Genomic DNA, 18660 nt, shown 5'->3' with positions numbered 1-18660 from the left:
GTCCCACGTGAGCACACACTATCTTGGCCAGTTACAGCCGACGCCAGGAAATTCGCCCCACCTATCCCAGGTGGCTTTTCACTCTGCCAATCACGTCCAGGGGTTGTATCAGGGGATAAACAGGTACTGCGTACGGAGTACTCCGTACTGATCCTGCTACACTAGGACGGTGATGCAAGATGGAATAAATGGAAGTAATGGATTCTGCCTGATAATCTCCAAAAGCACGAAAGCCTCCATCAAAGCATGACTCGGTCGCAAGTCCCCTTCCAGCGCGGTGCAGAGCAGACATGTCACATCATTGGGCAAGTAGTGGAAATCAAGCAAGGAAACAGTGGTCAAGGCACACCAGGTTATCCATCCAAGAAGCTCGATAGAGGGGAGGGTAGAAACAGAACACAGCCATTAATTATTGTTTGACCTTGCCCAACTTGTCAATTTCCTCACGGCCTTGCGTTATGTTGACATAGTTTGCAACGATGCCCAAGCCAAAGAGAAGATCGAGAGTACGGCGCCCTGCCCCGTTAGATTGTAAATGCAGGCCGAGCGATATTGGAAATTTGTTGCACGTCTGAGGAGCGAAGGCCGATGCCAACATGACACAGACCATGAATATACTGCCCTGATAATCCTCGGATGTATCACGAGCGGTTGGGTGCTGCGGTGTCATAATACTAACAAGCAATGCCCACAGACAAGGAGCAGCAGCCTGTACACGTGAAGCCATCCCAGGTATATCCAATTGATCAACCGGCTCTTCTGCATCAAATTGACCGAGCCCGACCGCGGGACTGCCAAATTGAGAAAGCTCCGCCTGGACGTCAGCGACCAGCCGCGTTGTCATGAATTCATTGGTGCTAGCGCTCTTTGGGACCTTGCGCAGCGCAGCGAGCACTTCGTCCTGCTCGTATATTGTCTCAGATAGCTTCCGTGTCCGGGACTCGGTCTTCGCGGCATGACTCTCTTCCGGCTGTGCGGTCACTAGGTGATGTATGAAGTTCTTGAGAGACATACGATGCTGCTCATGCATCTGCTTAAGTATTAAGTCGACCCTTTCGCGATCTGATAGTCCGGGAAGATATCTCTGGGCGTCGGATGTGTCGGGAACGCGTCGGCTCGCACACGCGTTTTCGAGACATTGCAGCGAGATGTTGAAAGGTATGACGGAATATTACTATAAAGCATTAGATACGCGTAACTCACTAACGCCATTGCCAGTCATCTGAAGGCGTACCTGGTCAAAATGGTCGAGTTGGTAAGGGGCTCCCGCAACTTGCATACAAAGCGCATGTTCAGCCGCGTCAGACTTTACGGAGTAGATCAGGGAGCAATCCGATTAGGTCTAGCGTGCGATAGCCGGCAAAATATTGGATCATGTGATAAGGTCTGAAACCTGAGAGGCTGAGTAGCTCAGCCAGGATCAAGCGAGGTCACGTGATTTTAACGGCAGTACATGTTCGATAGCTCTCTCCTTTCCTTCTCTTCCTCCACTTCTCGTGCGAGACAGTCAATACATACAGGGTTTTCACTATTTATTCTCCATTTGTATCGCATCTCTGTCAAATATTGGTAGCGTTGCCTCCGCCGTTCTTAGCGCTGTCCGGTCATGTTTAAGCCAACAAGCCTTGTCTCCGAGGAATTGAGCAGAGGATTTGCATGGAAGCCCCCATTCTTCTGACAAATTGCAGTCATTTCTTTGTTAAGCTTGCACTGTCCCGGCAATCACCATTTGGGCCCAGAAATATAGCGCATAGCCCACGAAGATCTCGAGCCACCCACGGCTTTTCGGCACAGAAGATCTCCCGAACGCATTCTTCGCAACGAAAAGGTCGCTTAAAACAAACATCGCAGCTCCCAGGGCTCGCGAGTGCCACCAGTCGGTCGGAACGACCAACGGGGACGTAGAAGTAGCGGCAGCAAACATTGTGCCAATGATAACGGCATAAACAGCAACCAACGGCTTCATATCCGGAGCAATACCGAGGTCCAGTACGTTGGTGCGGAGTGAGGAATGAGGTCGGGGATATATGACACCCATCCAATTCGCGACGCCCAGAGTCCCTATAAACGTGGCGGCAAAAGTCACAAAAGAAGTCTCGCGGGAATCCTGCAGGAAAGCTATAGTGTAGGCTATATGAGCCACCGCGAAGGCAACGATGCCGAGTTGAAAGGATATGGATATTTTCTCCTGCACTTCCGGTTTGCCGGGTGTTGGGATCTTGCTGTCCAAGCCATGGAATTCACGTCGCGAAGGAATGAGGAAAAAGTCGCCTAGCATGGAGAAGCCCAAGCCGATCGTGATGAGACAGCGATAGTCGGACCACTCTGTGGATGGTAAGAGCAATGGGCTGCTAATGAAAGCGACTGAAGAGAGCATCTTGAATACCCCGGTAACCGTGTGTGATCTGGATTTCCATTCTGACAAAATCAGTAACGGCAGCGAAGCCAGCAGAAGGCACGCTGGAGTCGAAATTGACATATCCATGGGTGTGTGGAGACCTCTCAGTTACAGGATGGAGTTGAATGGGCGTTTGGATATGCGGATTATTGAAATAGGCTCTGCTGAGCCATTCATGGATGTCCATTGTAATTTGTGCCTCACATAATCAAGTAGTCTCTTGGCGTCAAGCCGAGGCATCACATTTGCTTGTGAAAGTGAGGTCGCGGATTTGTCGGCCTTCATAGTTCTTGTTTAGACAGATCACCAAATTATGCTGTACACAGTAACTATGCAAGAGCCATTCATATTTCATTTATTCATGAATTTACAACGCGTTCAAGAAATAGAATGTTTAAAGGCTTGGAGACGGCTGTCGCCTGTTGGGGCAATTCGTAGGAATAACCTTGCCAGTTGCCGGAGGGCTTGCCAGTTGACGGGAAGCTTGCTAAACACGCGCCTGGAACTCGACACTCAAAAATGGATACTATCAACTGGACAGAACATTTTTGTTGATATCTTTACTCCTCAAGTTATCGGTAGACAGATTGTCGGCCACACCCAGTTGTATCAAGTTCTGTCTGAGCCCTCCACAGACTCGATGTGCAGATCGGCCAATACTGTGGTTGGGATGCGCCCATGGACGCCTTATTGCGACAATGGTCTACGTAAAGTCGTCCTTGGTTGAATAGTTCGCTACGAGGGAAAAGTGAAGGCTGCGTTAGTGGAGGGTATGTTGTAATAAAGGTGAGGGCGCTAATAGACGGGGAAGCTCGGGTGAGAGGGCAGTGGATACGGTACGGTCGGTACCTGGCCTCGGGAGGTCCTCACTCCTCCCCTAACGTCATGGCCCACACCCAAACCAAAGTACAGTAGGAAGGGGGCATTATCACGACATAGACATGTGGGTCGAATCAACCTGTTCTCCTGTTCTAGGCCTCCTTCTTGTTCAATGCGAGTCTAAATTTTGAGTTGAATTTCAAATGGGCGTGACGTGAGTACGTGCATAAGATGGTGTTTCAATGATCGAACCACAGCTATGTAAGCTTTGGCCAGTTGCCATAGTGGAGATCGAACGTTTCTTCCCCTGATCTTCACCCCTGGGGCTGTGGAGTTCCACTGCTCCTAGTTGATATCGGGAGTCCCCTACAGGTAGATTTTGTGAATCGAACAAGCTCCCGGTGTCATCGTGGTTGAACCCCGGACATTTATTGGGGATAGCAGGGCATCACGAATTGTGAAGAAACGGCCTCGGAACGGCAGCGTACGGAGTAAGGTTGCCGACGTTCGTCGGGTCGGGGCCGCGGCGGCATCGATGATCCTCTAACTAGTGACGATAATCATCCGGTAGCGCCCGGGGCTATGGATAGTATCTTCTCCATCATAACCGATGCACCGCCGTCTTCGCTCAAACGGCACGTGTTTATCAGATATTTCTGATTCGTTGATAGTCGTTGATCGACATGATTTCTGAAGATCATGCTCCGGTTGTTTCCCCTATCTCGACCCACCCGACCGAAGTTCAGCGGTCGTCATGAATCAACCTCCATCGAATATCCATATACTGTGTAGGCTACCGAGCCTGATATATTAAATACATACTCAATCCTCCCCTCTGTCCGGTACCTACTCTGATTGCTATCAACCGCATTCAATAAATTGAAGATATACGCACGGGCAATACCAGCAATTCACTAGTCTTTTCCATCGACAAGTGACAGGAGCTTAGTTCTCCCAGCAGCCTGATCCGAAAAACTCGCGGAATTGCACCATGACCGCCACCCTGGCAACTCGGGCGCTGCTCTGGGCAGCTGTCTTGGCAGTCTTAATACCCTACTGTCTTGCATTCCGCTACAGCAAGTCTGAATATGGGGTAAGGAACGCGACGGACAAGCAGGACATTTATTCTGCGGAAGCCGATGCGATGATACAGCACGACAAAAGCGAGGAGGGAGAGGTAAGTAAGATCGATTGGCTGCCACCATGCCGTACCAGCTAACCAGTTGACACCAGGACCACGGCGACATTGACGTCCCAGATGGCGCTAGGTACACATCATTCATCGTTAATGACGAAGGCAGCGAGGAAATCCCGGGTTTCATCTCGAAGGATTTGGATGACAAGACCATCGAGCATCTCTTCATTGTTCTCCACGGGAGACTAAGGGATGGAAACGGCTACTGGAAGATGCTTAACGACGCAATCAAGCATGCCAAGGCAGACAACTTCACCGGAACGGACCGCAAAATGGCAGTGCTCGCCCCGCAGTTCTTCTCGAAAAAATACAACTCTGGTCAGTACACGAAAAGCCAGCTGGCCTGGGACGACTTGAACGCTTGGCAACCAGGTGGCCAGGCCGTACATCCCGCAAACACAACCCTCACCTCTTTCGATGTTCTGGACGGCCTCGTCAAGCTCCATTCAGACAAGGAGAGATACCCCAACTTGAAGAACGTCACCGTCGTTGGCCATGGTGGCGGTGGTCAGCTTGCCCAGCGATACTCGGCTCTGGGTAACGATCCCCCTGAGAATGTCCACGTTCGATACATCCACGGCGACCCATCTTCATGCATGTACTTCACCGAACACCGTCCTATTCTCCCAGACAGCGATTATTCCAAAGAGACCTGCGACTCCTACAATGTCTGGCGATATGGCTTTGACGAGTTTCCCGGCACGGGAGGCAAGCATCTGACGCCGAAGGAATATTTCACGCAGTACGTCAAGCGCGACATCGTCTCGATAGTGGGACTCCAGGATACGGGAAGTGCCGGTGATACCAGTTGCATGGCCAACCTGCAAGGAGGCCAGAATCGGCGAGCGCGCAACTTGATCTGGTACCGGTACATCAACACGCTTGCGCGTACGGACGAGGACTTGGAGGGATTCCCTGGTTCGTTTGAGGATCTTCCGGATTGGAGCGACACGGTGGATGGAAAGAGTCATGTGCGACTCGTTGTTGTTGAGGATGCCGCTCATGATGCGGCCAAGCTGTTCCGAGGAGATCTCGGGAGGGGGGCGCTCTTCAGTGATGATAAAATCGAGGAAGGCTGGCGCCCCAAGAAGAATGCTGGCAACTAGATGAGCGGTTATATAGAACTGAGCTGGTTTAGATACCTTCCTTCGTCAAGCGAGCCCCTTCCAAGGCTGATACCAAATAATGATAGTGAGAAATTCTGACTGGATCGACTGACTCATCCCTGTAGCGCGCTGTAAAGACTCCGGTGGTGTAGTAGGTAGCAACGCCATCATCTCCAGCTGGACTTCAATAAAGCGTCCTCTCAATTTGTCTCCGATCAATAATACAAGTAGAAGCAGTGTGAAGTAGCAACGCTGCATCAGTGAGACTACAGGTCATCGACATTGTAGTTATCAAAAGGGCAGACAAACACATATGATTAAAGCTGGATTTGCGAATAGTATATGTCCTGACACTTTGCACAATAGCTGGGGTTCATTGGGAAAAAAAACTTGAGCCAAAGAGGGTCCACTAGTAGGCACTAAGGCAACCAACCCCAATGGTTCCAACGTCGTGGCCCCGTTAATTAATATGGGGCTGCGCCTTCCCGTGAGAAGCCGCCGAGGGTTTTCGGGGAATCGGGGATATTGCATGTGTTATTCGTAGGGTCCCTTATAACCTCAGCTGCTCCCGACAAGGTCAGTCATAAATGTACAAGAGTAGAATTTGACGCGATTCTACTTTCTCGCACCTATGGCTGGCTTTGTTGACAGATTAAACAAATCACGCCTACAATTGTCTTATTTGGTATCATTGTTCTCAACGGCTATCATTACTATGTTGTTCACGAAAGCTGCCATCATGTCGATCATCTACTTCTTACCAATTTCGTTGGCGGCATATATCTCGCCTTTATCAATCGAGGGCCAGTCCGTACCGGACAGATGGTTCCACATGATTCTTGATGAGCCCGTGGCAAACACCAGCCTCAGTGTGAGTGAGACTCGCTCTGATCTTGAGAAGCGGACCCCCATCACGGCATGCGGAGCCCTTCAAGTGACCACCAACTGCCTTGTTATTGCCAACATTGTTCTTCCACTTGTCAAAAGTATTGCTGGCGGCATCAAGGAACTCTCCAACCAGCATGACTGCAGAGTGATGAGCGGCCTCATCGATGGAATCAGCTGGTCTTACCACTCTACGGGTGCACATTGCGATACCACCGCGCAGCTTGATACTATTGCCGGTGCTATCAAGAAGTATCCTGACAAGTCCGAACACTACAAGGTGTGCGGTACCCAATGTTTACGTCTAGACCATGGTGGCACCTGGAATGGATGGTTAAAGTTTGGTCCTGCCGAGGGTTTCAACAAAAATGCCTACTGCGGACCGGGGCTGTCATTCAGCGGTTGTATTTCTGGTGGCAACAACGACATCTAAACTAGTGAGTTTCAAGTTCAATGGGATGTGCCAAGTTGTCCGCGTATGTTTGGTGATACATGATGCTGATCTATGGTTTTCTTGTAACTGTAGCCTGTGCGGTGAACTTTGAAGAGTTGTAGTTGCAACAGAAACTCAAACCTAGTTCTCGGACACAAGTTGTACCGTTCCGAACTATATCGCATGCCAACTACAGCCCGAGATACAAATGACAACATCAAAATGAAAGGCGACAAATTGAGCTTATGAGATTTTTCAGGCATGTGAACTGTAGTACTGGCATCGTCACACCTGTGACCGCGGGAGGTCGAGGATCGAATTTCAAGCCTGTCTCTTAAGCACCGGGTACTTAAGTTGGACGTATGCGCACCAGCCGAGTGGTTTCGGTTTACCCTTACTGTGGTTGCAAGGAACGCCGGAAATATGTTGTATCATTCATAGACTCGGAACAAATACATGGAAAGATAGTATCTCTATCTCTGAATTGAGGGGTTTTGAGTAGCCCACCCCTTCTGAAAATCAAAGTTTCAACTCTCAAGTGTTGCTGTGTCCACGCGCCTAGGTAGTCAAGCAGAAATAGCAATATACCAGGTCATTCAGGTTCCTTTAGAGACTCAATTTAATTGAGAGTCCGTTTGTGACTCGAAAAATGCATTTGATATTGGTCAATAGGTCAATAGTCTATTACCCCAGTGAGAACCGGTACGTTTCATTTGGTCTATGTCTCTACTTTGTCCATTGTTTCCATCTTATTGTTTACTTTCATCCGTTTGAATAGGATTATTTCACAAGCCCATTTGACCATAGTACATATTGACTATTCAAACTCTGTTGTTGTGGTCCTTGTTCAATGCCAGCCATATAGCCTCATATCACGGCACCACAATAGACTCGATATCCTATACTTATGCATTGATCTGAATAGCCTCGCAATTGCAGTCACACCATAGCAGCCTAGACCTCCAGGTATGTATAAAAATACCCAAGTTTGCGCTTCATCGAATCCTTTTCCATCTCACTCTATTTTATTCCTCATACCACTTCTCTATTGCTTACCTCTCAAAACTTCTCTCGTTTCGTCGCAATTGCTATCTTGCTGGTCGAGATGGCTTTGGCTAATACCAACCTCCCGAGCTTTCGGGTGCTCTTCTCGAGCCGCGCGGACTGGCTCGCGAAACTTGCCGTTCTCGCACCTGTGGAGCCCTTCAGGTGCGAGCCATTCGACCTGACAGTCTTGGAAGGCCTCCGCTGGCTGGGACGGGGTGATGCCGTTCGTGGCGGTACAGCGCTCAGAGCGGCTGTCGCTTCTCCCCCGGCCTCTTCTCCCCCGGCCGCTTCTCCCTCTACCTCTTCTTGTACCCCGGCCGCGTCTTCTACTTTGGCTGCTTCTACCCCGGCTGCTCCTACCCCGGCTGCTCCTACCCCGGCCGCTTCTCCCTCGGTCGCTTCTCCCTCGGCCTCTTCTCCTTCGGCCTCTTCTCCTTCGGCCTCTTCTCCTTCGGCCTCTTCTCCTTCGGCCTCTTCTCCTTCGGCCCCTTCTCCCCCGGCCCGCGCAAGTCCGCAGAGGGCTGGATGTCGCCGTTTCAGGGCGGATGGGTGGGAGAGCCCGCCAAGGAAGAGAGTCCGCCAAGGAAGAGAGTCCGTCAAAACTGGCGTATTGACTGGAGAAAGGCGGTGGTTCGTAACCGATTCTCTCACTCTCTCGTGTTGCTCTCGTTCTGTCTCTCCCCTTCTGTCTCTCCCCTTCTGTCTCTCCCCTTCTGTCTCTCTCGTTCTGTCTCTCTTGTTTTGCCTGTTTTGTTTTGTTTTGTTTTGTTTCTTAGTTTCTCAGAATCCGATTCACTGTTTGATGATTCCTTCGTTTTCACTGAAACCACATGTATTCCTTAGATCGGTATAAGTATTTACTCTGTCCAGGTCGAGCCCAGGGTCAGTGCACCGGCATTTACAGTTTTACAACTACCACACGTCTATATAATAGTATTGAAACGTAATCCTGGTACATACGACCATAGGGTGTGGAAAACAGGGCTTCCCGTCCGCTCAGCCGTACTTAAGCCACACGCCGGTGAGTTAGTAGTCCGCTCAGCCGTACTTAAGCCACACGCCGGTGAGTTAGTAGTTGGGTGGGTGACCACCAGCGAATCCTCACTGTTGTATGTTTTTGTTCTTATTTTCGGGACTTTAAAAACTAAAATGAGTCCTGCGGGAGTCATAATGAAGTCAAGATATTTCTCAATAGAAGGATTTATTTATTTGCCATAGAACTGCATTGTCGTGATGTTCCTAAAACCCGTGGCCAATATCATCTGGGATGCTCACGGCTACCCCAAGCTGGTCACGCCCGTGGCGAACGTCTGCGAATAACAGGCCCGCGACCGTCCCGTCCTTAAGCAGCACAAAATATCCCGAGTTCCCACCGGGGAGCAATCCACGACCCATGTAGTACCGTGATGCCGTTGTCGGAGGAAGATGGTTTCTTCATAATTCGAGAGAAAGCCATACATACACCCCAACTCTTTCATATATCTGAAAACCTGGCCCACGAAGACTCAAAAATAAGAATTTTGGCGGAAGGGCAAGGCCGTCTGCGATAGAAAGAGCAGCTCCTCGGTTCTGGCAGTGGCGGGGGCCACGGCCCCGGCCCCAGGCCAAATTGGTGGTCGTGGAGCCCACTCCCGCGACCCCACCAAGAACCGACCCCTATTTCCATCAGTCACTATGATTATTCTGGGTTTAAATCTGTCAAGGGCTTCTTACAGCAATGTTGATCACGGGAACTCCTTGCCCGGTATTGGCGCTGCCTTCCATGGGCATGTCGCCAGTGCTCATGGGTGCGGTGGCCGCGCATACTGCACACACCTGGAGCGACCCTGTTACCATATAGCAGTAGCTAGGCACGTGACCCGTCACCCCATCCATATGGCGGGTGCCCCTCTAGCAATACCATCACCTTTTGCTTCCCCAGACCTCTAGTCGGTAGCATATTGGCTCTGTACAAGGGCCAGTAGCGTTGGTGGCATTAGAGTCGCGACGTCGTGCACTGTCTTGCGAGCGGGCGGAGGCCCTCGGTTGAAGGATTTCGGCATCCGTAGTGCGACGTAAAGGTGGACCGGTAGCCGATGAATGGCTGCGCTGGCGTCGAGGCTGTGGCGCCGAAGGCTCCACTATCGGGCTGATGTAGGCTCCTGGTAGGTTCAAGAGACTGGCCGTCCGTCTTGGCGTCCGATTAGGCCGCGTGGTAGATGCTGCCTCAGACGTGCTTATTGGTGATGAAGATGCTGCCGCTGCAGGTGTGTCTGCTGACGGTGGGTCAGGTACCACGGGTGGGTCGACTGTAGTTAATGGGTCGGCTGTTGGTAGGTCGGCTACACCTGGGTCGAGTGGATTAGGCAGGTGGATACGCCGACACAGACGAATGAAGTCCCTAACAGCTGTACGCAGAGGGGCGGGTCTGTCAAGTCCCCAGTCAGGTGGGAAACGGTAGGCGGTACCTGGGTATGTGACGAGGACCGGCGGGGGGTGATTTTCAATCAGATATTGCTGGTACTGGCGGACTCCCGGGGTTAGGAGCTGCTGATGTGGTCTAGTACTATCGGCGCAGTACTCTCGTAGCTCATGGGCGAGTGTGATCGCCCTTTGTGTCCTCTCCCAGTCCAGGTCCAGTGGCATCTGGCTGACAGAGTGGTTCAACTGCGATGAGGGGGGTTGGATGAACAGCGGCAACCAGCTGTTGATGGCGTTTTATCACTCTAACGCGAAAACCAGCTGTTAGAGGACGAGGGCGTGGTAGGGTGGTGAGGGTTTTTTTTCTCTTTTTTTTTTTTTTTTTTGTTTTGTGGGTTTTCTCTCAACAGCGGCAACCAGCTGTTGGGCTCCGCAGGTGGCAACCAACCTGGGGCTAAATATGTGATAGAAAAGGTCAGAAAGTCACTGGAAGGACCAGGACATGCTACCAGACCCCGGTAGTGTTTCTACCATGAGTTAGCATCAATATATATGAGTCGTTGCCGGCTTGCATACCTTTTGGGAAGCGCCCATCCCGACCGGAAATTGTGGCCCCAATGCTCAACCAAATGTGCCTCATCAACCGCAACAAGACGGATGCGCCCAAGGAACTGTGGATGGCAGGCCACAGTGCGAAATTCTTCCCCAACTGCAAGTTCAGGGCTAAGCAGAACATGCGTATATTTCCCTGCGTTCTCGTGACCGTCCAATCATCTGCCGCTTTTCAGTTCAGCAGAGCAAACTGGCCTTCGGCGACCCGATATCCTGATGTGCCAGCGTATTTTCCCGGTCCATTTTGGCAAGAGACTCCATCACAATTTCTCTCATGTGACAGACAGGGGAGACAGGCGAAATTCCGGTACGATCGAAGATCCCAACCAGTTCATAGGGAGGAGAAGGCCTGACGACATGGTAGCTCGTTAGGAAGCCACAATTGGTGTGACTGCCAAGAGGTACTCCTCGATGGTCATCTCACCATCGGTTTCCTCCCACTCTCGAAGTTGACGGGGGACTTTGGGAACCTGGAGAATACGGAAGGATTGGAAAGGGCCGGGTAAGAGACACTGTAATAAGAGTAAAAGCAGTAGAGCAGATGACTCGATGAGAGAAAAGAATTTGATGAACCGTTGATGAAAGGACGATGGATTGATGGAGGAGTTGTGACAGGTGGGTACGGATACTTATAGTAGTACATACTAGTTGGATGGAACAAAGTTTGGGTCATGTGGGGCCCGGGGGATGGGGGCGCGCGCTGATCCTTCGGTTCGTTCCTGGTGCGGGTCAAATGGTCAAGCAGGTGGCGCATACTATACCTCATTCGGTAATATGGGTCCCTGGGAACCCCGTGGTGACTATGCAGGTACTGTACCTGCATAGTGGGAGACTGGGAATACTACTGTACTACATCTAAAAATCATGTGATGGCCTAATATGGTATAGCGCTGCGTGCCAATTTAACTGGAAGTACCCTAACTTAACTAGTGCAACCTTGGAAACCATAATAGCAGCTTGGGAGCAATCTTGGAACTGACAACCATCTACTTGGAAATGCGACGCGTTTCTAGATTTTTTACTTCTTGCTCGAAGTCATTACCCAGTAGGATGTCCTCTATGGGTGGTAGGCCTGATCTATTCGAGTACACTTCTGGGCGCTTTTTGTGAGTCGTGACGGCGGTTAGGTGTTTAACGTGTCAATTGCGATAAACTGATATGCTGCGTTAAAATAGATTTAACGAAGAGCTCCGCCGCGCTGAACGCCGTATTCAATTTGACGTGGATGCTCTTGCAAGGGCGGCCTGCCATTCTGCCGGTCGACATGTCAACGACGTGGCCTCGATCACAAAACTCGCGGAGGGGGGCTTTAACCGTGTCTTGCAAGTAACCTTCGAGGACGGATATGCGGTTCTTGCAAGGCTACCTTACAAGACGACTGTTCCAAAATACTATGCAGTGGCTAGTGAAGCTGCCACGCTAGCACTTCTGGGCGCTCATGGGGTTCCAGTCCCCAAAGTCCTTGCGTATTCCCCAGACCAGACAAACGCTGTTGGAACCGAATACATTCTTCTTGAAAAACTGGAAGGTACACCCTTGGGCGACCAGTGGTTCTCTATGGATACGAAAACTCGGGTAAAAGTAATGAGACAGATTGTTGATTTGGAGAGACAATTCATGAGCATCCACTTCCCAGCAAGTGGAAGTCTTTATCACCGCCGTGATCTTGACGGCTCACAACACTCTATCCTAGTCTCGGACGATATCGTCGTCGGCCCAACTGCACAGCTTGAATGGTGGTACCGAGAACGGGCCTCACTGAAGGTTGACCGCGGCCCATGTAAGTCTTCATCCAGGAGTGCCTGTTTTCTTTGGGGATATTGACTTTGAGCCAGGGGATACCTTTTCTGCATGCTTCGAAGCACCCGCCAAGCGCGAGATAGAATTCTGTAAAATATTTGGCAAACCACGCCTACACGTCGAAAGATACCTACGAGAGATACACGAGTTCCGAAACCTTTCACCTATTCCGTACCAGCATCTTCTTACCAATTATCTAACGTTAGCGCCCGACCTCGACATCCCATCCGGCCACCCCATGTCTCGCCCGACTCTTCGTCATCCAGACTTTTCACCTAACAATATCCTGGTGAACCCGTCCAACGACGTGGTAGGGATCATTGACTGGCAGCATGCAGTCATTCTTCCCCTCTGTCTGTGCGCTGGAATCCCCGATCATTTTCAGAATTGGGGCGATCCATTGTCGGAGACATTATCTAAGCCAGAGGTCAGATTGCCAGAGAATTTTGATAAACTCAGCAGTGAAGAACAAGCGACTGTCCAAGAGACGATGTGGAGACGAATTGTCCATTTCTATTATGCTGCGTTGACCATGAACCCCCTGCCGGACCATTTTGACGCAATCAGAGCCGAAAATTGTATGCTTCGAGAGAAGCTTTTTCATCATGCACTGGCTCCCTGGGAAGGGGACTCCATCTCGTTGAAGCATACCATGTCATACGTCCTCCAGAATTGGCCTCTATCGCTAGAGGGGGTACTAACGAGATCTGTTGAGTGTCCGATTCAATTTTCTGAGGAAGAGATGCAGAAATGTTCGGAGGATTATCGCCAGGAACAAGAGAAACTACAGGAACTGGGCGAGATGAGGGAGGTAATCGGGACAGATGCCCTAGGCTGGGTTCCAGATGAGGATGAGCTTGAACGGTGCAAGGCTATCATCCGGGGCATCAAAGATGGTTTGCTGGAACATTCAAGCACTGAGATGGAGAAAATTGCGGTCCTTTCCCATTTTCCTTTCGATGATCATGAAGAAATTGAAAATGCGGGAGACCTTCATATCGACTTTGGTAGATAGTATTTCATACCTGTTCATATGTTCTTACTCACTCCAATTTTCGGGTCTCGATAATGGCTGATAAGCGCAGGTCGCACTGGTGACTGGACTTCTCGCCAGTTGGCCCGGCTGGCTAGCAGGCAAGCAGGCACTCCGTCGTGTTAGTTCGCCAGTTGGCCCGAAGGTCTGCTTTCCTACCCCTAGGCTAAAGGCTCTTAGTTGGTATTGTCAGACAGGAATGAGGCCTCCCTGGCCTATGAACAGGAACCTTGGTTTTTGTAGGTTATAGTCTAGTGGTAAAATAGCATGTACCTATTATCTCCCACAGATATACCTATGTATGCTAGGTGGTATCTGCTGAATCGACCCATGTGAAGTACAAATTTCTTAGTAAATTCATGCGCTTCAGGTGTCTAAAAGTGCAGAATGGGAGGAGCTGAACTATTCCCCGGCTTATGGCTCCGGGGAGTATCTCTACCTAGTACGTGATCTAAGGAAAAGAAGGGACACAGCTACCCTACACGTACGGCCTAGGTTTGCAATGATTTGCGCCTAACTCAAGGATCTTTCTTTGGCCAGGCTCACCCACATCACTTGACCAACAGCCCGAGCAAGTCAGTGTCAAATGTCCTCCCTGGTGCACTGTCGCCACGGGCCCCGGGAATCTTGGAAAGAACCCAAGTTGTTAAATCCCATCGGATATAGGGCGAGTCTCGCTGTCTCCGAACAAAGAGAATAAATGCCGTTGTTTACCTTTCACTTTGCTCGCAGAATCGACTCATGCCTCTATAAGCAGCCACTGCCCTCCAGGGCTACATGCATATAAGAGATGGCAATTCGCGACGTTTATGAAACCCAACAGTCACAGGATCTGCCCTCGTTTTATCTGAACGTAGCTCAGTATAGGCCACTGCAAAGGAAAGAGCAAGCTAACGACCTCCCTGTACTCGAATACAGGGAAGGTGCCACGGTGACTTGACTAGCAACCATCTTGTTTACCTCCCCTCTACCTTTTAAGCTGCACATATTGGTACCCACGATAAAAAGCATCATTGCTTCAAAGTGCTTGTTTTGAATTTAAAAACAAAGCAAAGTCTACATACTCAGGATATCAATTTGCAATATTATTCACGACTATCAACATGCATTTCAGCGGCAAGGTACGCTCTCAAACTCCGATGACTGAACTACATGAACACTCACATGAACACTCACATGAACACTCACATGAACAGGTTCCATTTGAGGAACACATACTAAGGATTTGCTCCGCCGGGAAGCCTTTGACTGGGTCGAGGATGTTGAAGAGGCTCTGGTCGCTGCTAATCAAGCCACCGCCATTCCGCGCAACATGTTGACTCCACCACCTGACCGGCCATGTGGGCCTGTGCTAGTGGACTCCCCATTACGGAGACGGGGCTCCTCAATGCTGGATGTAGGGCTAGTGACATCACTTGAGCCTGACCAATCATCTTCGGTAGCGCTGGTGGTGTCAGAGTCCGTAGCTTGGACCTCACTGTTCGAACGGCCATCAATAGATTCCTCTTCCTAGAGAGATCCACACTTTGATGACTCCTCATCCTCATGGAGCCTCAACAACCCCATGTCTGAGGCTTTGCCGTATGCCTCCCATGACCTCGAGCTAGCCCGACCCCCTGGCTTTATGACACGATTCGGATTCCACGAGCTTTTGTCGACCATTGAGGAGGAAGGGGAATATATTGATGGCCGTTTGAACAGTGAGGTCCAAGCTACGGACTCTGACACCACCAGCGCTACCGAAGATGATTGGTCAGGCTCAAGTGATGTCACTAGCCCTACATCCAGCATTGAGGAGCCCCGTCTGCGTAATGGGGAGTCCACTAGCCAATGCCCTTCCGATACGGAAGAAGCAGCCGCTGCAGCACTTGCGCAGACCAACCTCACCTCCATTTTCGCGGATCGGCAGCTAGGGATGGACTTTGACAGGGACATCCATCACTTCAATTGGGTGGGACTGCGCAGCTACACGAATTTATCTGCCACCCCGTCGGAGTCACTTGCGATCATTCTATCGAAGCCAAAAGACCTACAGGGAAGTGACAAGTGGAGGAGGCAAGCAGTCCTAAACCGAGCCATGCATCACATTGACCCAGTCATTGTTCGTCTCCACGGTGCTGATGACAGCCTCCTAGATCTACGAGGATCTGCGCTGGCCAGGGAGTCACAGGGACGGGTTCACAAATTTTACTCGCCTCATGGAACGTGGATGAATGACGAGAGGGATATGACAGATGCTTGCATCGATACTGGAAGCGTAGAGATTTATGGTGCTACTAGCTTCGCCGTTGGAAACGGTTTCGTTGAATCAAGTTGTATCCTCGCAATGCATGAATGGATGGAGTCCAAGGCTGGGGTCTCCGGAGGTTTGGGATCTCTTCCACGAAAATCGACATGGAAAGCTAAGCCCTCCCCTTTGAGGCGTCACCACTCTCCAGGCTCATCTGCTGGACCGGCTCGGAGACGTCGCCCCATCACGACGTGCGTGCGTGGCGCTCCGCCCGGGGTGTATACCTCGTTTCTGACTCATGTGTTTGGTCGCCGGACGGGGATCAAAAGGCTCTGGGAGAAATCCCAGCATAAGTTGGCGGCTGCGCTATCATCCGTGAGGAGAAAAAATAAGTAAGACTTGAATCGTGTTACTTTGGAGCATCTTGGCCTGGGTTTACTCTTGGTTCTTGTTGGCCAGGTTGGTGTGACCTTTTTCTGGGGTTTTTTCGAAATTTTGTAAAGATTTAAGTGTTTGTGGTTGGTCGAGCCTAGGTTCACATAGGCAGTGATCTGAGGTACTGAGGCAATTCATTCGGCCATGGGAACTTTCTTTCCCGCCTAGCAGCATGTATGTAAAGCGAGCTAAATCGGGCTAATGAAATCATCATCATCATCATGGAAACTTTCAACTTCCCCTCTCTCCCCTTACCGACCACCATCCCCACCTTATCTCCTCGTCCTGTTCTCTGATACATTTATTCTGCTCTGAAATGAACTCGTCATTGCCTCCGGAAGAAGTGATCCTTATCTCTCCTCGGCGGAGGTCTCCAGAGGACGCTTCTCTGAACAAGAGGCGAAAAGTCACTCCATCCCCCGAATCCTCCCTTTCCAGGAACTTTCTTGTCATCTCTCTGATTAGCTCTGTTCGATCTCAGCCTCTTTTTGCCCCGTCGGATTTCTCCCCCAGTTTCGCGGCAGATCTTTTCCCAGGCGCTGAAGCAACCATAGGTAAGCGATATCAAACCCGTGAAACCCATCAAACATCTTGAGGCTAACTGCTCCTAGGTCTAAGGCGCCCTCTTCGAAGTTTGCCACATGGTGATCCCGAGCCTGACTCTCAAGCTTCCTTGACACCTGGGAACACCCTACCATTTTCTCGGCAGATTATTTTGCCATTTGACCTACGCTAAAATCCCTTAGAATTCCATGAAACTGAAAGCTCTCGGCTCTTGTTCCAAGTTTTTCCTGGCACTCAGAGAGTCGACTTTGATGACCGAGTTCTAGTATATCATTTCGATCAACTGCCAGCAAAGCCATGGCCAAAGAAAATTGCAGGTGTGCCATGTTTTCTCACAGCAGACCCGAACGATCGGGGCCCGATTATTCCCATCCGCTATCGAAGTCGCTCGAAGATTACCGTCTCCGAAAACTTAGATCTTAGGGACAACGAAGCAGCTGTCGGCCTAGTTTTTGACTTGGTCCGTGATTTCTTCGCAAAGACGGATATCTCTGTCACTGAAATACAGTCTTGGGGCCATATAATCATTATCGTCCTGGAAAATGAAGATAATAAGGACGAAACCCTAGGGGCGGTTCCCCGGTCAGTTGCCCAGTGTAACTGTTTCTACCTTTTCGAGTCTATGATGGCTAGGCCCAGCAAGCTATCCGCGTTACGACCTAAGGCAGCTTCCGTGACCCAAATCGATGATTCCCGATATGACACCATGAGACCAGGAGTGATGCTCAGCTCGGGCAAGCATCCCGAAGAGGGATGGGAGATACTTACTTCCTCCGGTGTCCTCGTAAAGGACCCTCTTGGCCATGAGTATATTACGGTTGCCGCTCATGGATTTCCGGGATTTCCATTCGATGGAAAAGTCTATCATCCTCATTCTTCTGATAGAGCCCTTGGCGAAGCCGTTATCGAACTCTCTCACACAGACGTCGCTTTGGTCAAGCTGAGACAAGGCGTGGAGTTTATCAACGAGCCATTTGAAAACACACTTGTGCCAGCGCCTCCCTTCAAACTAGCGGGTTTCGCTCGAGCAGCCGAAACAAGAATTGGCGACGCTGTCTTCCTCGATAGTCCTTTCTCGGGCTTTGTTGAAGGCACCCGAGGGGCCCACTCCCAACTTCGAGTTCCTAGTGACGAACCCCTTGAACCGGAGCAAATATGGATCAGCTGCCAGTGGGATTATATGGGTCAAGACTCGGAGCAAGCTATGGCTGATGGTGTCTGTGGCTCAGCGATCTGGGACCAAAATCACCGAGTTCTCGGGTTTGTTCGATACGCCCTCTCGTCAGGTGCTTTTCTGGATTGGTGCATGAGTATCAGTGCCGATTATCTTCTTGACAAGAAGTACATTATGGTCTAGTCCTATTCTCACCCCTCCGATGAGTGCATGTATGGTTGTCGTTGACTCGTTGCCTCGGAGTTGTCGCTCAAGCCCCTACACTATTATGTTTATTTGCTGACTGGCTTCTGCATATCGTTATGTCGAGCTACTATCCCTCTACATCTCATATTTGGCGCTTACTATTCTTAGCTAACCTGCTATGCGTGCCATCCGGGGGTTTCGATGTTTTGCAATACGGTCAGCCCATGGCCGAAAGAGCGTATTGTGGGCAATACACGTATCGTCAAAATCATACACCTTTTAGCATTCTTTTTCGGAATACGCGTATTCAAATAGAATCTAACCCCTTATTCCTTATTCGCTT

General features: G+C 50.3%; 9 protein-coding genes across 9 annotated transcripts; 6 read left to right on the top strand and 3 right to left on the bottom strand.

Annotated features, from left to right (window-relative positions):
• Nucleotides 1-409: 409 nt before the first annotated feature.
• Nucleotides 410-1030, bottom strand: N7515_004051 (uncharacterized protein; the record flags this gene model as incomplete). The annotated part of the gene is made up of 1 exon (XM_056664795.1): nt 410-1030. One exon carries the CDS (start codon nt 1028-1030, stop codon nt 410-412), a length of 621 nt encoding a protein of 206 aa, XP_056523852.1.
• Nucleotides 1031-1699: 669 nt separating this feature from the next.
• N7515_004050 (lysoplasmalogenase) lies at nt 1700-2377 on the bottom strand (the record flags this gene model as incomplete). The annotated part of the gene is made up of 1 exon (XM_056664794.1): nt 1700-2377. The coding sequence occupies one exon, from the start codon at nt 2375-2377 to the stop codon at nt 1700-1702; it is 678 nt and encodes a 225-aa protein (XP_056523851.1).
• A 1831-nt stretch (nt 2378-4208) lies between these two features.
• On the top strand, nt 4209-5518 carry N7515_004049 (uncharacterized protein; the record flags this gene model as incomplete). Its single annotated transcript, XM_056664793.1, has 2 exons — nt 4209-4394; nt 4451-5518. 2 exons carry the CDS (start codon nt 4209-4211, stop codon nt 5516-5518), a joined length of 1254 nt encoding a protein of 417 aa, XP_056523850.1.
• A 715-nt stretch (nt 5519-6233) lies between these two features.
• Nucleotides 6234-6836, top strand: N7515_004048 (uncharacterized protein; the record flags this gene model as incomplete). The annotated part of the gene is made up of 1 exon (XM_056664792.1): nt 6234-6836. The coding sequence occupies one exon, from the start codon at nt 6234-6236 to the stop codon at nt 6834-6836; it is 603 nt and encodes a 200-aa protein (XP_056523849.1).
• A 1105-nt stretch (nt 6837-7941) lies between these two features.
• On the top strand, nt 7942-8686 carry N7515_004047 (uncharacterized protein; the record flags this gene model as incomplete). Its single annotated transcript, XM_056664791.1, has 3 exons — nt 7942-8106; nt 8130-8513; nt 8660-8686. The coding sequence occupies 3 exons, from the start codon at nt 7942-7944 to the stop codon at nt 8684-8686; spliced, it is 576 nt and encodes a 191-aa protein (XP_056523848.1).
• A 1099-nt stretch (nt 8687-9785) lies between these two features.
• N7515_004046 (uncharacterized protein) lies at nt 9786-10508 on the bottom strand (the record flags this gene model as incomplete). Its single annotated transcript, XM_056664790.1, has 1 exon — nt 9786-10508. One exon carries the CDS (start codon nt 10506-10508, stop codon nt 9786-9788), a length of 723 nt encoding a protein of 240 aa, XP_056523847.1.
• Nucleotides 10509-11774: 1266 nt separating this feature from the next.
• Nucleotides 11775-13710, top strand: N7515_004045 (phosphotransferase family protein; the record flags this gene model as incomplete). The annotated part of the gene is made up of 4 exons (XM_056664789.1): nt 11775-11777; nt 11826-12001; nt 12071-12675; nt 12731-13710. 4 exons carry the CDS (start codon nt 11775-11777, stop codon nt 13708-13710), a joined length of 1764 nt encoding a protein of 587 aa, XP_056523846.1.
• Nucleotides 13711-15292: 1582 nt separating this feature from the next.
• On the top strand, nt 15293-16354 carry N7515_004044 (uncharacterized protein; the record flags this gene model as incomplete). Its single annotated transcript, XM_056664788.1, has 1 exon — nt 15293-16354. The coding sequence occupies one exon, from the start codon at nt 15293-15295 to the stop codon at nt 16352-16354; it is 1062 nt and encodes a 353-aa protein (XP_056523845.1).
• A 355-nt stretch (nt 16355-16709) lies between these two features.
• Nucleotides 16710-18314, top strand: N7515_004043 (uncharacterized protein; the record flags this gene model as incomplete). Its single annotated transcript, XM_056664787.1, has 2 exons — nt 16710-16947; nt 17140-18314. 2 exons carry the CDS (start codon nt 16710-16712, stop codon nt 18312-18314), a joined length of 1413 nt encoding a protein of 470 aa, XP_056523844.1.
• Between the last annotated feature and the right edge of the window lie 346 nt (nt 18315-18660).

The sequence above is a fragment of the Penicillium bovifimosum genome (genome assembly GCF_028826915.1).
Source record: "Penicillium bovifimosum strain IBT 22155 chromosome Unknown utg000003l_segment0_segment0, whole genome shotgun sequence".
Classification (NCBI taxonomy): domain Eukaryota; kingdom Fungi; phylum Ascomycota; class Eurotiomycetes; order Eurotiales; family Aspergillaceae; genus Penicillium; species Penicillium bovifimosum.
This window is presented reverse-complemented; position numbering and strand designations above follow the sequence as displayed.